The following is a 16,038-nucleotide window of genomic DNA, read 5'->3' as shown; positions in this document are numbered from 1 at the left end:
CCCATAATACACTCTTAAACTGTTCTGTCTTTCACAGGTGACAGCTGTCAACCCTTTAACAGCATTGCTTTTTAATGCAGCCGCACACCAGTGCATGTCAAACAGAAACCGAAGCGCCAAATGTGAGATCATAGCCGTGATTTCATTCACTGGCTACAAACTGAAAAGTAGGAAGCTAGTTTCTTGCAAAGCAATGGGGAAAATGAGTGTCTACAGGTTTTGCCTGATAACATGGATCATCAGGTATACTTGCAGTACACAGTTACCTCTGTTTCAAACCACTTCAGCTTTTGTTGCTTCATCCTAAGAAATTCATCCTTAGTATTTGTAGCTGGGTACTAAAAATTAAACTGATCAGGATTTGCACATACTCATGTTCCTGTCATATCTATGCTAAGTTTCAGGTTTCTGGCTTTCAGGGTGTTATGAGCTCTGGCAGAAAGACACTCCTACTACAGACTAGAAAACAATTTGCTTACAAGTTACAAAACACTATTCTACCACCAGAAACAATTTTAAAGAGCCTGTTGCACGCCAAACATGGGCTAAATCCCAGTGTTAGTCCCATACAGACCCACTGAATGAATGGGATTTACTACAACAAACCACTGAATGAATGGGATTTACTACAACAAACCCAGGATTCGATGGTTCCATTCTAGGTAAAGGTACCCCTTGACATTTAGTCCAGTCGTGTCCAACTAGGGGGCGGTGCTCATCCCCATCTCCAAGCCGTGGAGCCAGTGTTTGTAGACAGTTTCAAATTAGACTTGGCTCTCATTTAGAATGACCACTGAATTAGAGGTTTGATCAGAGGGTTTTTCAAGACAGTGATATTGCTTAAAATCTTTATTTCATAACTAAAGACAGGACAACACTTAGAAAACTGCACACTTAACATACATTTACAGAGGCAGGTCTCATCTATTTCATATCATTGCACATGTGTTTAATTGTCTAAAAGGGCACACTGTCAACGAATATTATTGCACTGGTTGATTACTGATATCCTTTGCTATTAAGCAGTATGGACCAATGCAGGATGAACAGCCATATAGTTGAGAAGGTTTACAACTATAACTCGAATTGTTCAGACCATGTGCAAAAGGACTTCAAGTATGTCAAATATTCATGAACTGAAACCACCAATATGGAAGTGCTTTTGCATTGCAGCTCAGATTCCATAAAGGTCAGGCATAACACAAGATTCTCTGCCTTTTGAGTCCAAGTCTATGCAGTAATGTTCACTGCATTACAATACTTGCCATCACAGTTATTTTGTTGTTCACTGCATTACAATATTTGCCGTCACAGTTACTTTGCTCCTGCAATGTTCACCCTGCTATGACTGCATTTTGGTAGAGGCAATAGCAGCAGCTTCAGAAATTCTCTGACTGGGAGATTTTGTTGAGTTTGCTGTAACCCAGGGATGTTTAAGAACCTCTTCCAGTGGCAACCGGTGGTATGGATTGTGCTTCAGAAGCTTCGAAATCAAATCCCGAGCCCCTTCAGTTATGAAGGGAGGAAACTTGTACTCTACCTTTAAATGGAAAGAAATTAGATGCCACAGTCACTTCACAAAATATAAGTCCATTGTGGCAACTGCAAGATATTTTCCCACCAAACCTTCATACACATTTGTAATCTTAGTTACAATAGATTTAAATCTTATTCTTATTTCTTTAAGGATTTTTTGATTCAGCTGTTATGCAACTCTTCCTCTCTCTTTTGGGCTAATTCAGGAAAACTCTGCTCTTGTTTGTACAATGCCACCTGTTCGTTTTTTTTTTCCTCCAATGGTAGGAGGTAGACAAAATGGAGCATATATTAACAGAAGACCGCTTCCACATCTTGCTACTGTGAACTAGGAGGGAACAAAAATTGCTCACTGTTACTGTCACACATTTCTGAGGTAGAATTCTAATCACAACAGGATTCAATCCCAGAAAGCAAAGGATTCAACCCCAGAAATCTATGCTGAATATAAGCAAACTTAAGGCAAGGATGGTAATATTTACAGATCTCTTCCAATGCACAGTGACCCTTTTTGAGGGGTTTTTAAATACAGTGGTGCCCCGCTTAACGATTTCCCCATATAACCACGAATCTGCCTCACAACGATCGCAAAACGATGTTTGAATGGGGTTTTTTCGCTTAGCGACGATCAGTTCCCTGCTTCAGGAAACGATTTTTCACTTTACGATTTTCCAACAGCTGATCCATCAGGTTTCAAAATGGCCCCCTGCTGTTTTTAGGACTGATTTTTCACTCTACAGGCACCAGAAAATGGCTGCCCTATGGAGGATCTTCGCTGGACGATTAGGTATTTCGCCCATTGGAATGCATTAACCAGTTTTTAATGCATTTCAATGGGGTTTTTTAATTTCGTTTGACGACGATTTCGCTCTACAGCGATTTCGCTGGAACGAATTAATGTTGTCAAGCAAGGCACCACTGTACAGAGCACTCTGTATGGGTTGTTGTTGGGTTCAGGCAATGAGCAGGCTGATGGGCTTTGTGGTTATCACCAGATAATAGGATAACAAAGAGTCTCTTATCAATAAAGGAAGTCAGCCACACACAGAGGGATGTATGCCAGCATTACTCCTAGTGGGTGACTAATCAAGGAAGCAGAATGAGAAGTATTCTCCTGGCTCTCTTCTGGCTCATGCCCCCAGGAGACTGCTCTTTTATTAACATTACAAGGTCATAGATAGTGACAGCATTAGAGATAAGAGAGGGTTCAGATAGGACAATGGTTACATCATGTTATTAGGATTGGTCTGGGGAAAAGCAATTAATCAAGCCCTCTGATTGGCCTAAGGAAAAGCCTCTATGGCAAGCTCTCTGATGAGAAAGAGGAAGAATGGTGGCAGCTCCTCCATTCAGAAGCAGCCACAGGATGCTAGAAGAGTTTTCTCTACACTACAACACCCATGTGGCTTAGCGACCTTGGGAATGGCACCCCCACAGGAAGTGATTTATCTTTCCCTTCTTCAGGTGAGCACTGTAGGACTGTGCAGCTTGCCCATAGCTGCCCAAGACGACAGCAATACCAAATCTCAAAAACCTAGATGGTGGGAATTCTGTAACAGCCAGCTGGAAATTTCTATCTAATGAAATAATTATTCAAAATGAAACAAAGGAGATAGCAAATCGTATTCTAATTAAAGCTTACCTTTGAAATGGCTCTGTAGGTTTCTTGGTATGTTTCGGCCTCAAAAGGAGGTTTCCCAACTAGGAATTCATAACACAGGACACCGAGACTCCACAGATCTACCTTTTCATCATGTGTTCTCCCTTCAATCATTTCAGGTGGCAGATAGTCCAGGGTTCCGCAAAGAGTTGATCTCCTAGAACGTGAATGTATATATAAGCCTTAAAAACTGTTGCGTTGCTAACCTTTCTGTCACCTTAGGTTAACATGGGTTGGCTTAAACCGAAGCAATTAAATCATTTAAAAAAGCTAACTTTAGCTATTGTCTGAACAATTATTTATTCAGATATTTCTTCACCTGCTTCTTGAACAATCTGCTTACTGATTTATAGCTTAGAGCACTGGTTCTTAACCTTGGGTTACTCAGAAGTTTTGGACTGCAATTCCCAGAAGCCTTCACCACCAGCTGTCCTGACTGGGGTTTCTGGGAGTTGCAGTTCAGAAGCATCCGAGTAACAAAGGTTAAGAACCACTGGCTTAGAGTAGATTACAACACTCGAGTAGACCAGATAGGCAGGGTATAAATCAAATAAATAAATAAATTGTTTATGGCAATTTGGATGGGCCCTTTTGTTCCATTGTCCTGCGTTCGTTCGTTTAGTCGTGTCCGATTCTTCGTGACCCCATGGACCAGAGCACGCCAGGCCCTCCTATCTTTCACTGCCTCCCGGAGTTGTGTCAAATTCATGTTGGTTGCTTCGCAGACACTGTCCAGCCATCTCACCCATTGTCCTGCATTGCCTCCTAAATTCTGCCCGCCCAATGAGAGTGACGCTCAAGCCTGTTCTTATACAGTTTGCGAGTTTAGCCTACTGAGACACATAAAGGGGAAGACCCAAAGTGGAAGCAAAAACTATTAATTTCTGCTCCTTAACCTTTTCTAATCTATACCTTTTCCATAAATATAAATACAAAAATGGCACGTTGTGAAGGAGAGAAAACCAGTGGGCCGTCCTCCGCAGAACAGATCACTGAGGAAAACCGCAGCTGTGTGAAGGGCATATTGGTAGAGATAGATCAGGAGAGAGAGGAATGGAAAGGGTCGTTAGAAGTGTGTCTGGCTGATGAGAAGGGGGAGGAGCTAGACCTAATTGTCTGGGAGAATATAAAAGAGGAAAAAGGCGCACAAAGTTTTAGAATTTTAACGGGCGAAGAACAACAGGAAAGAAAGGATCAAGCTGTGCCAACAGAGCTAGGTTTTGGGCAGGAGAGCTATGCAAAATTAATGAAGGACTTTCTAAACCTCCAGATTGGGGGAGGTTTGTTGCTGGACCCGAGATCCCCGCATGTAGGGAGAAGACTCAGCACCACTGGAATGGACGGTAGTGGTGTACCCTCGCAATCAGCGTGGGGGGGAGGAGGGTGATCCGTCCCAGTCCCTCTTTACTCCAACCACAACGCGCGGGGGACTGGGTGAGACACCCATGCTATAGGACAGTCTGTGCCGTGAGGAACACCCCCCTGAGGCCCATGACCGATCGGGAGCGGTTTGGACCGGCCCCTCAGTAAGAAGTGACATTAAGACACCAGATGTTAAGGTGCGAAGTTGCCGCGTTTTGCCAGAATTGAGTTTAATGGATCCTTTTGAATCTGTTGAGTTGAACCTGTTGAGCAATAAAATTCTGAACAGCCTCCGACTCTCCTTCCCACGCAAACTCAGGGGCCGCCCTCGGCAGAAGATGAACCAAATCACACATGCTCTCCCTTCAAGGCTGCCTCCCACAGAAGCCATTTCAAATTAGAAAGTACTGCAACTTGTAATGGAAGAGGTGGGTAGAAGTTGCCATTCTTGTGCTTAACCTAGAACCACCACTGGAAAAAAACAGTCCACTTTTCTTTTCACTGCAGGGAGAACTTAAGGGGTGCGCACAATCCGAACATGACAAGATCACATTACAGCATAACACAAGAGACACAAAAAGACATATGATACATGATTAGGTGAGTTGCTTTACAGCATAGGTAAAGCAGCAGCTTACTGGGAATGCAGTGCATGATCTGTCCCCCCTGCCCTCATTTCCCAAATACAAAAAAGAAAAAAAAAAGAAATCCTGATATGTTCCCCGCTCCCAGTGGAAAATTACCAGTCTAGTACCCTTTTCATAGGATGAAAAGGTTGTTGGTTGCACAGTGTGAGAAAGTAGGAAGGACAACCAGTCTGTTTAAAATGTCCTCCTCTACTACAATGGTAATTTACCAAGCTTTGCAAATTTCTTCACACTTGGAATTGCTTTTAACATAGCAAGTCACAACCAGAGGGGGCCCATTTGAAACAATAGAATTTACAGAGGAATTGACTCACTAGATCTGCAATGATTCAAAGTGTCTTACTATATATACATTAAGAAACAAGATTTCAGCTAATGCAATATTTTGTTGCAGCTCCCCTTACAATCTACAATGCTCACTCCATTTAATTGTTAGAACAAGTCATTAATGCTAAAGCTCTTTTTTATGTAACAAGCTGACTAGAGAAACATCTGATCAATTCCTGCAGAAATGTAATTGTCACTCATTCTCACAAGCCTGAACATGAAACACATACATACCTAGAGGATGGGGCATGCACAGACCATCCAAAATCAGCAATCTTCAGCTCCCCATTTGATCCCAGCAGCAAGTTTTCAGGCTTTATATCTCTATGAATTACTCTTTTTGAATGGCAATATGACAGAGCATCTGCCAACTCAGTCATATACTGTGAAAGAAACAAAGCTGCTGTAAAGCCTTATAGCTCCAGAGAATAATAGTTAAGCAATCATAGGCAATGGTTGTGCATTAGATTAACATGCTAGACTATGGCAAGAAATACCTGAAAGGCCAAATGACACATTTGTCAGTGTGTTATTCACCTGCTGTATCATTCAGCTAAAAAAGTACAGTGGTGCCTTGCTAGACAGTTACCCCGTATGACAGTTTTTTAGCTAGACGTTGACTTTTTGCGATTGCTATAGTGATTCGCAAAACAGTGATTCCTATGGGGGAATTTCGCTGGACAATGTTTGGTCCCTGCTTCACAAACCAATTTTCGCTAGACAATGATTTTGACAGCTCCCTCTGTGCTCGCAAAATGGGTGTTTTCAGGACCTAAGCTTCGCAAGACAGCAATTTAAACAGCTGATTGGCGGTTTGCAAAGCGGCTTTCCTATGGCCGATCTTTGCTAGACAACGATGATTCTTCCCCACTGGAACGTATTAAACAGGTTTCAATGCATTCCAATGGAGAAATGCTTTTCGCTAGACAATGATTTTGCTAAACAGCAATTTCAGTGGAACGGATTATCATCGTCTAGCGAGGCACCACTGTATTTCCAAAGTACAAAACCCTTTGTAGTGTCATAAAATCACTGCCCTTCTCCCAGCTAAACAACAGCACAGACAATCAGAGAAAAGATCTCCTTTGGAACTTTGTCTGGCCAGTTTTCATCCCCTTCCCCTTAGTTTGCATTTTAAGGCAGCCTTCAAGGCTCCACAAACTTGCCAAAACAGAGCTTCGCAAGTCTGCATGGTTATATTTTCTCAAATACAGAGACTCCTAAAGCTCTGAAGGCTCTAGACTCTTAAAAAGCAAACACAAGGGGAAAACATGTACCAGACACGCAAAGCTACCAAAAGTTGCATCTTTTTCATACTGTATAGGAAAAACGTATCCTTCCTCCCACTCAGCCACATTATAAACTTAACAGTGGTAAGGACAACCCACCCCTCTATACACACCTTCTCCAAATACACCATCATCTGAGCTAGGCAGCAACGAGGGCATACAAAGGGATCACAGGAATTCTCTTAAATAGGCCACATGCAGCCCGGCCAGTGCCATATGAGATTTAACTGCATTTAGGTAAAGGTTCCCCTTGACATTTAGTCCAGTCATGTCCGACTCTAGGATGCGGTGCTCATCCCCGTTTCCAAGCTGTAGAGCCAGCGTTTGTCTGAAGACAGTTTCCGTGGTCATGTGGCCACCGTGGCTAGACACAGAACGCAGTTACCTTCCCACCGAGGTGGTACCTATTTATCTACTTGCAGTTACATGCTTTCGAATGGCTAGGTTGGCAGGAGTTGGGACAAGCAACGGGGGCTCACTCCATTGCATGGATTCCATCTTACGACGGCTGGTCTTCTGACCTTGCAGCACAGAGGCTTCTGCGGTTTAACCAGCAGTGCCACCACGCCCTTTCTTTAACTGCATTTATTCACTTGGAAATTTCACTGCAACACCAGTGTTGCCCTTATCACACAAGCTCACTTCTCTTCAAAAGGGTGCATCCCCCTAGAACAAATCTCTCTCCATTAATTCTAGGAACCTTTCTTTTAATCTGCAAGAAAAGTTATGCAAAACACCATTTCTCCTTCTCTGTTTGGGTAGCTTCTTCAAACAGAAAAGGTATGAATTTTATCAGCTTCCTGAGCAAGCTATGCTGCCAAGGAAAGTGGAAGAGGACCTACATTGTTTTCTGTACCTTTTAAACTGAAACTTCTTTATTTTACACTCAATAAACATGTACAGATCTTCCCTGTTTCAGGCCACTGGAAAGAATAATCACTCTAAGAGACCCTTCTCTACAAAGGAAAAGTTCAAAGCATGATATGTAGCTTTAGCATCAACTAGGGTTAAAGTCACAAAGAATATTCACACGAGAACATACAGTAGCAGTTCGCTGCTCATCAAATTTAGTAAGCTTCTGGAGCTCTTTGTATACTTCTCCACGAGGTGCATGCTCTAGTATTAGATAGACTCTAGTTGCATCATGAAAGTAGCCATACAACCGAAGAATATTGGGATGCCTGTAAAATAAAGTATAAACATATTCTGTGAAAAAGCCATCATTAAAAAGGCAACACCGTTCCCTATAGGTCTTTCATTCCATTTACAAAGAAAACCTATTATTACTAATTTTTCTGTTATCACTAAGTCAGCTTCACTTCCAATTCATTTGTCTTCTCCATTGCATCAATGACTTCTATCAAAAGGAGCTGTGAAAAAGTGTATACTTTATCCCAGAAAAGTAAAATGCAATTTGAGACTGACAGTTCTTTAGAACAACATGCACAAACAATTAAGAGTTTTGCAACCAGGCATAGGCATATATATATAGAATGTTTTATTTAAAGGTAACTTGACATATAACATATACAAAGCTTCCCTCACTCCTCTACTCAGCGCTATCCTGAGTGGAGGAATGAGCACTGATATTCACATAAAAGCTTGTTTTACACCTAATCCTTGCAGTACTGTGTAATCTCTACAGAATCTTTAACGATGATTGCCTTCCTCTTTGAATGGAACAATTACCATGGCAACTGCAACGTTTCTGTAACCAGGTGACAACGGGCCTCTTTTCTCATACTTATTAGAATAAAAAAAACCATCTTATCCCAATGGCAACTGATCTTTTACCAGAGGAATAGGAACTGTGTCACCAACAGGCAGCCCTGGAGAAACGTGATTACTGAGAAGTGAGAACTGTACCTCCCCATTCTCTTGGGGAATGTCATTTGGACCCTTCAGCCTTTGCATCAGAACCAGGTCTGGGTTCTCACATGTAACAGGGTCTCTATACAAGCTACATATTTTCTTCCCAAACTTGAAGATGTGTTTCTGCTCACTGTATTTCTCCTCTTTAATATTATAAAGAGGGAGGTTAGACCCTGTCCCATCTTTCAATATCATACACCGGGTGATCTCAGGTGCCCTCTTATGGCCCTAAACAGTATTTTTTCAAAAAACATATGTGATCTTCCAGTCACCTCAACTACTTCAAAAAGAGCGGGTGCAGCCTGAGAGCACCTGGTGTAGAATTGTGAAATATCAAGCAGGGACTGATTCCCACTCTAACAACAGAAAGAGGAGAAACATAGTCAGAGGAGACATGTTTTCGTCTGTCTTAGCTTGCCATTGCGATTTCTTCCTTCATTCTTGTCCTTTTTTTTTTGGAAAATGTGGGTAGCTTTTTGTTTTTTTTTGCTGGTGGGTGGTTTATGTATTTATTTGTTAGCCTCCCAGAGTAGTGACTTGCTAGTAGATGGGCAGGAAATAAACAAAATATATAACTTTAATTTAGGGACAAAATATGTAGCTTGCAAAGCCTGAGCCCTGTTCTATATGAGAATTCAGATTTGATAATGGGAATCTATAGTTCAAGTAGCAGTTATGGGATAAAAGTCTACCCAGCAACTCATGTTTTTAATTGAAAACACTCCCTTAAAAAGCTATCTTTACAGCAATCAAATATCACTCTGTGGAACATTTAAGTCTATCCCTCTGAGACATCGTGTTGCTGTTTTTTTTTTTTTTACATTTCCAAGACATTTTGCAGGTACATTTCAATACTGAAAAGCACTCTTCAAGCTCTATAACCAATCAATACCATCCAATAATGACTTTTTAATGGTTGACCTTACTAAATTGGAATCTGAGGTTTGCCTGCATAGCTCGAGGATGCCCCTGCAGACTATATGTTTCTTCCATCCTATATACTTTAATAAATGTGCTGAGGCAACTAGTAAATTTTAACTGGTAGAAGCCTTCCATGCTTAGAAGACAGTAAATTTGGCATGCCTCCTTATAAAAGGGGTTAGAACTGCGAGGCTGTGGTAGCCATAAGCAAAGGGAATATGCTGTAGCCTGGCTCCATTGCAAATGGCAGTTAGCCATACTCCACAAAACTTTGCTTAAAAAAAATCAGGCAGCAGACTTCAAGTATATTCAAAACAGACATACAAAAATCAATCTTACCGAAGATGAGACTGGATTTCTACCTCCCGCCGCAGCTGATGCTCTACGCCTGCTTTTTCCAACTGTGTCTTAAATAAGACTTTCAGAGCCAGGATGAATTTGCTTTCCTTTTCACGAGCCAGATACACATTCCCAAATTTACCTTTCCCCAGTGGACGTCCAATTTCAAAGTCATCAAGGGACCATTGTTTTCTTTGAAAAAAAGAAGGGAAAGAAAAAGCTGTAGTAAGACTACATGTCTAAAAGAGTGAGGACACCTTGAGCCCCCCCAAGTAATCATTTTACTGGAATCACAAGGGGGCACACATTTCCTTCCTAGTGCTTATAAATAACAAGTAGATAGACATAGTCTCCCCTTCCTTATCAAGATTACCACCATTTGCACTGCAAGTGATCACATCACAACATAAGATCAAGCTTGCATCTTACCAGCCTACTGTACTGTTTCAAATGGATGCTATTCAGATATATCCAAGAGGCCCGCAAGCAAGACATGAGGGCAATAGATTTCCTTCATTTATCCCATACTATATGGTGTTCTGATGAACAGCCTCTGATCTGAACCTATGGAATATTAAATACCCACATTCTTTAGCCTTTGGGGCCAATGGTCGTATTGACTGGAGGATTCTGAAAGCTATATACCAAAAAGTAACTTTTCTAAACTCTGCCTGCGATAATGGTGGTTCTATTTAGCTGCCGTTGGTAACAGTTGTTAGATGGGTCCTTACTTCAACACACACACTTATTACTGCTACATAAATTAGCTCTGCCACCAGAGTAGGAAAAATTACTGATCTGGCTCTTATTCACAAAAGGGTTAATGGCTAGTAGACTAGAAGTGCAGCAAAAGAAAATGCTCTGTCTCCTTTGCCAACTTGCTGCATTTTCATGCTGATGCAAGAGGAAGAGGCTTTACTTTCCCTGTCCCTAGCACAGAAACCAATCAGGGTGAAGGAAGAGGGACGGATTAACGTTCTCCTTCACCAGTCAGCTAGCACACTCCCAGTGGTTTCCAGCCAACACTGAAAACCAGGCAAGTGACACATAAGCACTCTTTTAAAAGTAACGTTTCCTAGCTATTCCATGACATCCAACTAATATGGATTATTCCCAATTAATCCATCTTAGATTTTCAGGGGGGAAAGAAGACTTTGTCCAGTCATCTTCTGAACACCAAATACACCTCTACATCCTACACTTTAACTCAGGAAATATAGATCGTCTCTAGATGCTTTTTACAGACCCTTTCAGAATCCCATGTTGGTAAAATAGAATATTCCTTTGCAAAAGCAGAACTGCTTCCTATTCAGCAAGGGTCATTTTTCTGCAATTAGTCTGATGTTTTCTACCAGCTTATCGAGGAGAAAGTTTAAGCTAAAAGGTGTGTAGTTGCCGGGTTCCCTGCGCTGGGCCACCAGTACATGCTGAAAAGAGTGAGGAACTACATTCCTTGATATCAGTGAGAAACGGACAGCAAGAGAGGTGCTCAATTCTCACTACTCCAGCCCATTAAGGTTTTATTTTTTTTTCATTATGACCCTCATTCCAGCTTGGGTGTGCTCTAAAAGCAGATCTTTTCCTCCTTTGATAGTATATATATTTTTAATATACAGTGGTGCCTCGCTTAACAAGCGCCCCGCTGAGCGATTAAATCGCTTAACGAGGGGCTCTGGGCCATCGCTGGAGCATTCACTCAGCGATGGCCCCTATGGCGTTTTTCGCTTTGTGATATTCGCTAAGCGATTCACTTAGCGAATATCACATAACGAAGCGGGGGGAGAACAGCTGATCGGCGGTTCCAAAATGGCCACCGGAAGGTCCGCGCTGCATTTTCGCGCCCTGCCCTCGCTTACCGAGGGTGCGAAAATGGCGGCGCTATGGAGGAAGATCGCTTAACGGTGAGTTTTAAAGCCATAGGAACGCATTGAACAAAGTTCAATGCGTTTCTATGGCTTTTTAAATTCCGTTTAGCGATGTTTCGCTATAGCGAAGGTTAATCCGGAACGGATTAACCTCGCTATGCGAGGCACCACTGTATGGTCTTTTCATTAGTCATTTCCCATCCCCTCAGACAGCAATTTCCAGCCAAATAGCTAATAGATCTTATGTGACCCTATCTTTTGTCAGATCACTCTCATTGTCCGAAATGCTGAAGATTGCTTCATTGATCACACCTCAGTACACAAGCAATTTTCAGCCTTATTCTTCAGTCAAGTCTTCCTAAGCCTCAATGACTACATGTAATAAAGAATACCTATAGTACTCCACCAATAGAAACATATCAAGTATACATCTTACTTCTTGGTTTCACTTTTTGAACGTGATTGCCCATTGCTCTCTGTCTTTGAATGTGATGCTTCTTTGTTCTCAGTCTTGCAATCTGATGTAATTTCTGGTTCCGGCTTTTTTTCTACATATAGAAATGATGGTTTGTAGTTTATCAATGTACAAATACTCAGTTTACAGGAGTATATAGAACATGGACCAAAAAAACAGATACTTCCTTACTAGAATTTTCTTATGCTCTTGAGATACACAGGCAATTTACTGTTTTACTAAAATACACTGCATTTTTCAATACAACTGTGAGGCTCATGTCTTATGTCTAGAGAACATGAACAAAAGAATTAGCCATAAAATTAGAAACAACTAAACAGCACTACATACCAGACGCAAGTTGCTGCTGAGAAGTTTCACTGGGTTTGTTTGCAGTCAAAGCCTTAGACGTTGGTTGCACAAGAGATACTGGTCGCTGCTGACTTAATTGTTGGGGGTGCTTTGAATTGGCACCAGTAGATTTCTGTGCTTGCTGGATAGGTACTCGTTGGGGAACACTGGAAGCACTGAGAACACGCTGTGGTTGGACTTTATTTCCATTTGTCCGGTTCTGCATCACAGGAACACGTTTAGGACCATCCACAATAGGTGTCTGCTAAAAACAAAACACATGCCTGTAAATATTTCTACAGGGACACCAATTCTTTGAGTTATGATAAACTTTCATCATCTATGATCAGCTAGCAATGGTTGCAATTCTCATGAAATCTAAAGGGAAGTTCCTGTTCTTTGTAGGCTTTCCATGTGAACAAGTAGAATTTCCAGGATTTAGCTCATCTGGACAGTCTCTCCACACAACCAAGAACCTTCCTCATTTCTTCAGGCTTGTGATTATCTTATGGAGAAAGCAGGGACAGAGATGAGGAACTGGGTTCTGTAACGCTAGAACAGGTTTTAACAGGTCTCTAGTCCTAATTTGGTTGTATTACCCAGAATCAATGAACTGCGGTGGAAGAAACACTCCCAATTGCCCTGCAGCAAAGGCCAGTGTGCAAGATCTCTCATCAACCTATTGTCTCCTACCATACAATCTTCCAACAAACTGAAGAAAAGGAATCCCAAGATCCATACATCTTTAAAGTGGGAAAGAAGTAACTCCGAGCAACCTTTCCCAGTGTCAGCTGGTCACAGCCTAACTGGCTGGCCCCCTACCACACCAAAGCACGCAGCACTCATGGCATATTGGGAGTGGGAAATGGACTAAAGATGTCAAAGTACAGTCAAGCCAGATATTCCAATGAACTTTTATTAAGTTTAAGAAGGATAAAATTAGTTAAGCCAAGTAGAAAATAAGTTCTCTATTACCTAAATAACTTACCCTGTAGGTCCCTAAAGAAACATTCCAAACTTGCCAGCAAAGTCAGTAACATTCACTACACAAGAAGTAACAAAGGGCAAACACATGAACAGTTACAGAAGTGTAGCCCAGTTTTTTTTTCCTGGAGACTTACAAGAGGAAGAGGTCTACCTATCAGGTTTGCCATGGCAGCCAGGTAAGACTTTTTAATAGTGCAGTTCTCGGAAATGATGGCCCACTCACATCATCTACTGTTTTAGAAACTATTGAAAAAATTCTTGTGTATCAGAGAGTTGCGATCTGTCTGGATAGCTATCCTGAAATGGGGGCTAGGCTATTTTTCAAAATAGACCAGAGGTTAAATAAATATTCCCCCCTCCACAACCACAAGTAATTCTATACAACTGGGCCTGCACAAAACCATAAGAGGAAGCTTTTTATCTTATCCTCTAATGCATGGATAAGTGGAAGTACCTCAGTCCAAGGGCCTCTAAACTGAGCATTTTGAAGATGTACAATGTTATGCTACAAATTAGCTATGTTCTCAATACAAAGGAAAAGATAGCTCACATATCTCAATTAGTCAGCTCAGAGAAATATCCAAGTGAGAACTGTACATCTTAAGATTAATAAAGTCATATTTATTTTTCAATCCATGCAAGACGTTTTTTACCTTGCTGTGATGACATGGATGTCCTTTCAGGTTCTCTTTACCAATTTTCTCCATTTTTGCCTGAGAAGAACTGAGGTTTAATCATTCAGCCCTGCAGAGATTTAAGAGTACAACTTTCATACCATAGGTCAATGATTCTTTAACTACTGTATGTCTTGAGAAGTAAACCTACAGTATCACATTTAACTTTTTTCGCCACTTTAGGTCTGTCCCACACAGCACTTATCTCTATTTTCATTACACTTAGGCAGCCACATCACTCAAGGGACTAAGAATACAGCATGGTTTCGCCTGAATCTTATTTAAGAACTTCCAACTAGCAAAAGAAGAAACTGTCTTCCAGTCTGTTATTAATACTGCAAATGATCCTTCCTTATAAAGCAGTCAAACTAAATCCAAGGCATTGGTTTAAAGAACCAAAGACAAACTACAAAATCTTCCAGTGCTTTAGCTGTAGAAATCTTTCTACTCAACATAACATGTCACCACTAGAGCAGACCCATTTGAATCAATGATTTACAAGCGTCAACTACACTAAATCACAATGGTTCAATGGGCATACGCTAGTGCAACATACCATGCTAAAAATCATTTCAGTCATTACATTTCTTAATTGCTGTTGGGAAAACACATTTCACCAACTAAAAAGTATTAATTAAAACTGCCTGGAACACACTGACCTGAAGCAAATTAAGCAGCCTCTGAGGAGAGGATGGAGGCTTCTACCTACTTCTAGTTGCTTCTTTCTCCCAATAAAAGCCAAAGGTGGTCTGCCAAGCAAGGAAACCTTCTCAGCGTGTCCCTTAAAGAGGAACTACATATCCAGTTTCCACTTTTTCTTCTTAAAAGAATTCTGCACAACCTATGCAGATCGCCATTTTATCTTCAAAACAGCACAGCCAGAAAAAAGCTCAAACTAGAAGATAGTAATAACCAACAGGCTTTAAAGCTCTGGGTCTCTTGAGCCTTCATCAGATATATATCCACTGCACTAAATCAGCTCTCAATCTGCATTCTGAGAACATTCATCTTCCTAGAAATCATCTTGTACCTACCACATTATAAGGTACAACCAGAAAGCCCCAGTTGCTTAATGTGATGATGCTTCCTGTCTTGCAATCTTTTATTTAACGAGCTTTTAACATTCAAATAAAACTCCTAGAACGTATGATCAATAATGAGCCAACAGGCTTCTCTGTTTAGGATTGGAAATTAAAGATTTAACCCGAAAACGGTAACAGGGGCGAAGGGGAGAAAAGAAAAAAAAAAGCCCACTCACCTCGACCACACGCACACCACTCCTCCTGGAAAGGAGTTTGAATTCAAACCTGCCCCAACGCCCTTTAAACCGCCGCCGCGTTCTGATTGGTGAGACGCGTTGCCTTCGCGCGACGCCATTGGCTGCCCGTTTCGCTTCCTCCGCCCATTCACCGGCTAGTAACTGTCTCAGCTGAGGGGGAAACGGTACTTTCACAGGCTCGGGGCAACTTCGCATGCGTGAAGAAAAGGAAGCTAGGAGAAGGCGGAGAGGGTGGAATTGGGCGGGGCCTGAGCAACCGACTTCCCTTCCTTCTTTTCTCGATTGGCGCGAACTGTCACCACCTCTGCCACCGAGATACTGTATTTTCCGTGTGCGTTCTCAGCGTAGCGTAGGCTATTCTTTGGTAGACATGGTCTACGCCGATTGCGCAAAAGGGCCGCCTTAAAGTTAAGAATAGGGTTCGTTTGTGTTTCCTTACGTAAATTGCGCTCGCGTTCGCGGCGTAGCTGATCTG

General features: G+C 41.7%; 1 protein-coding gene across 3 annotated transcripts; it reads right to left on the bottom strand.

Moving 5' to 3' along the window:
- Positions 1–834: 834 nt before the first annotated feature.
- On the bottom strand, positions 835–15,677 carry AURKA (aurora kinase A). 3 transcript variants are annotated; one of them, XM_020797491.3, is made up of 9 exons: positions 15,543–15,677; positions 14,264–14,354; positions 12,624–12,888; positions 12,255–12,366; positions 9,954–10,145; positions 7,864–8,002; positions 5,767–5,915; positions 3,179–3,353; positions 835–1,540 (listed from the first exon to the last, which is right to left on the bottom strand). In XM_020797491.3, the coding sequence occupies exons 2-9, from the start codon at positions 14,315–14,317 to the stop codon at positions 1,343–1,345; spliced, it is 1,284 nt and encodes a 427-aa protein (XP_020653150.3). In that variant the 5' UTR covers positions 14,318–14,354; positions 15,543–15,677; the 3' UTR covers positions 835–1,342. The 3 variants fall into 3 exon arrangements, with proteins under 3 accessions (XP_020653150.3, XP_020653151.3, XP_072852928.2); XM_020797492.3 differs by having other exon boundaries at positions 12,624–12,885; XM_072996827.2 differs by lacking the exon at positions 15,543–15,677 and adding an exon at positions 15,319–15,405.
- Between the last annotated feature and the right edge of the window lie 361 nt (positions 15,678–16,038).

Source organism: Pogona vitticeps, chromosome 4 (assembly GCF_051106095.1).
Source record: "Pogona vitticeps strain Pit_001003342236 chromosome 4, PviZW2.1, whole genome shotgun sequence".
NCBI lineage: Eukaryota > Metazoa > Chordata > Lepidosauria > Squamata > Agamidae > Pogona > Pogona vitticeps.
The sequence above is the reverse complement of the archived record's forward strand: the minus strand, read 5'-3'. Positions and strand labels throughout refer to the sequence as shown.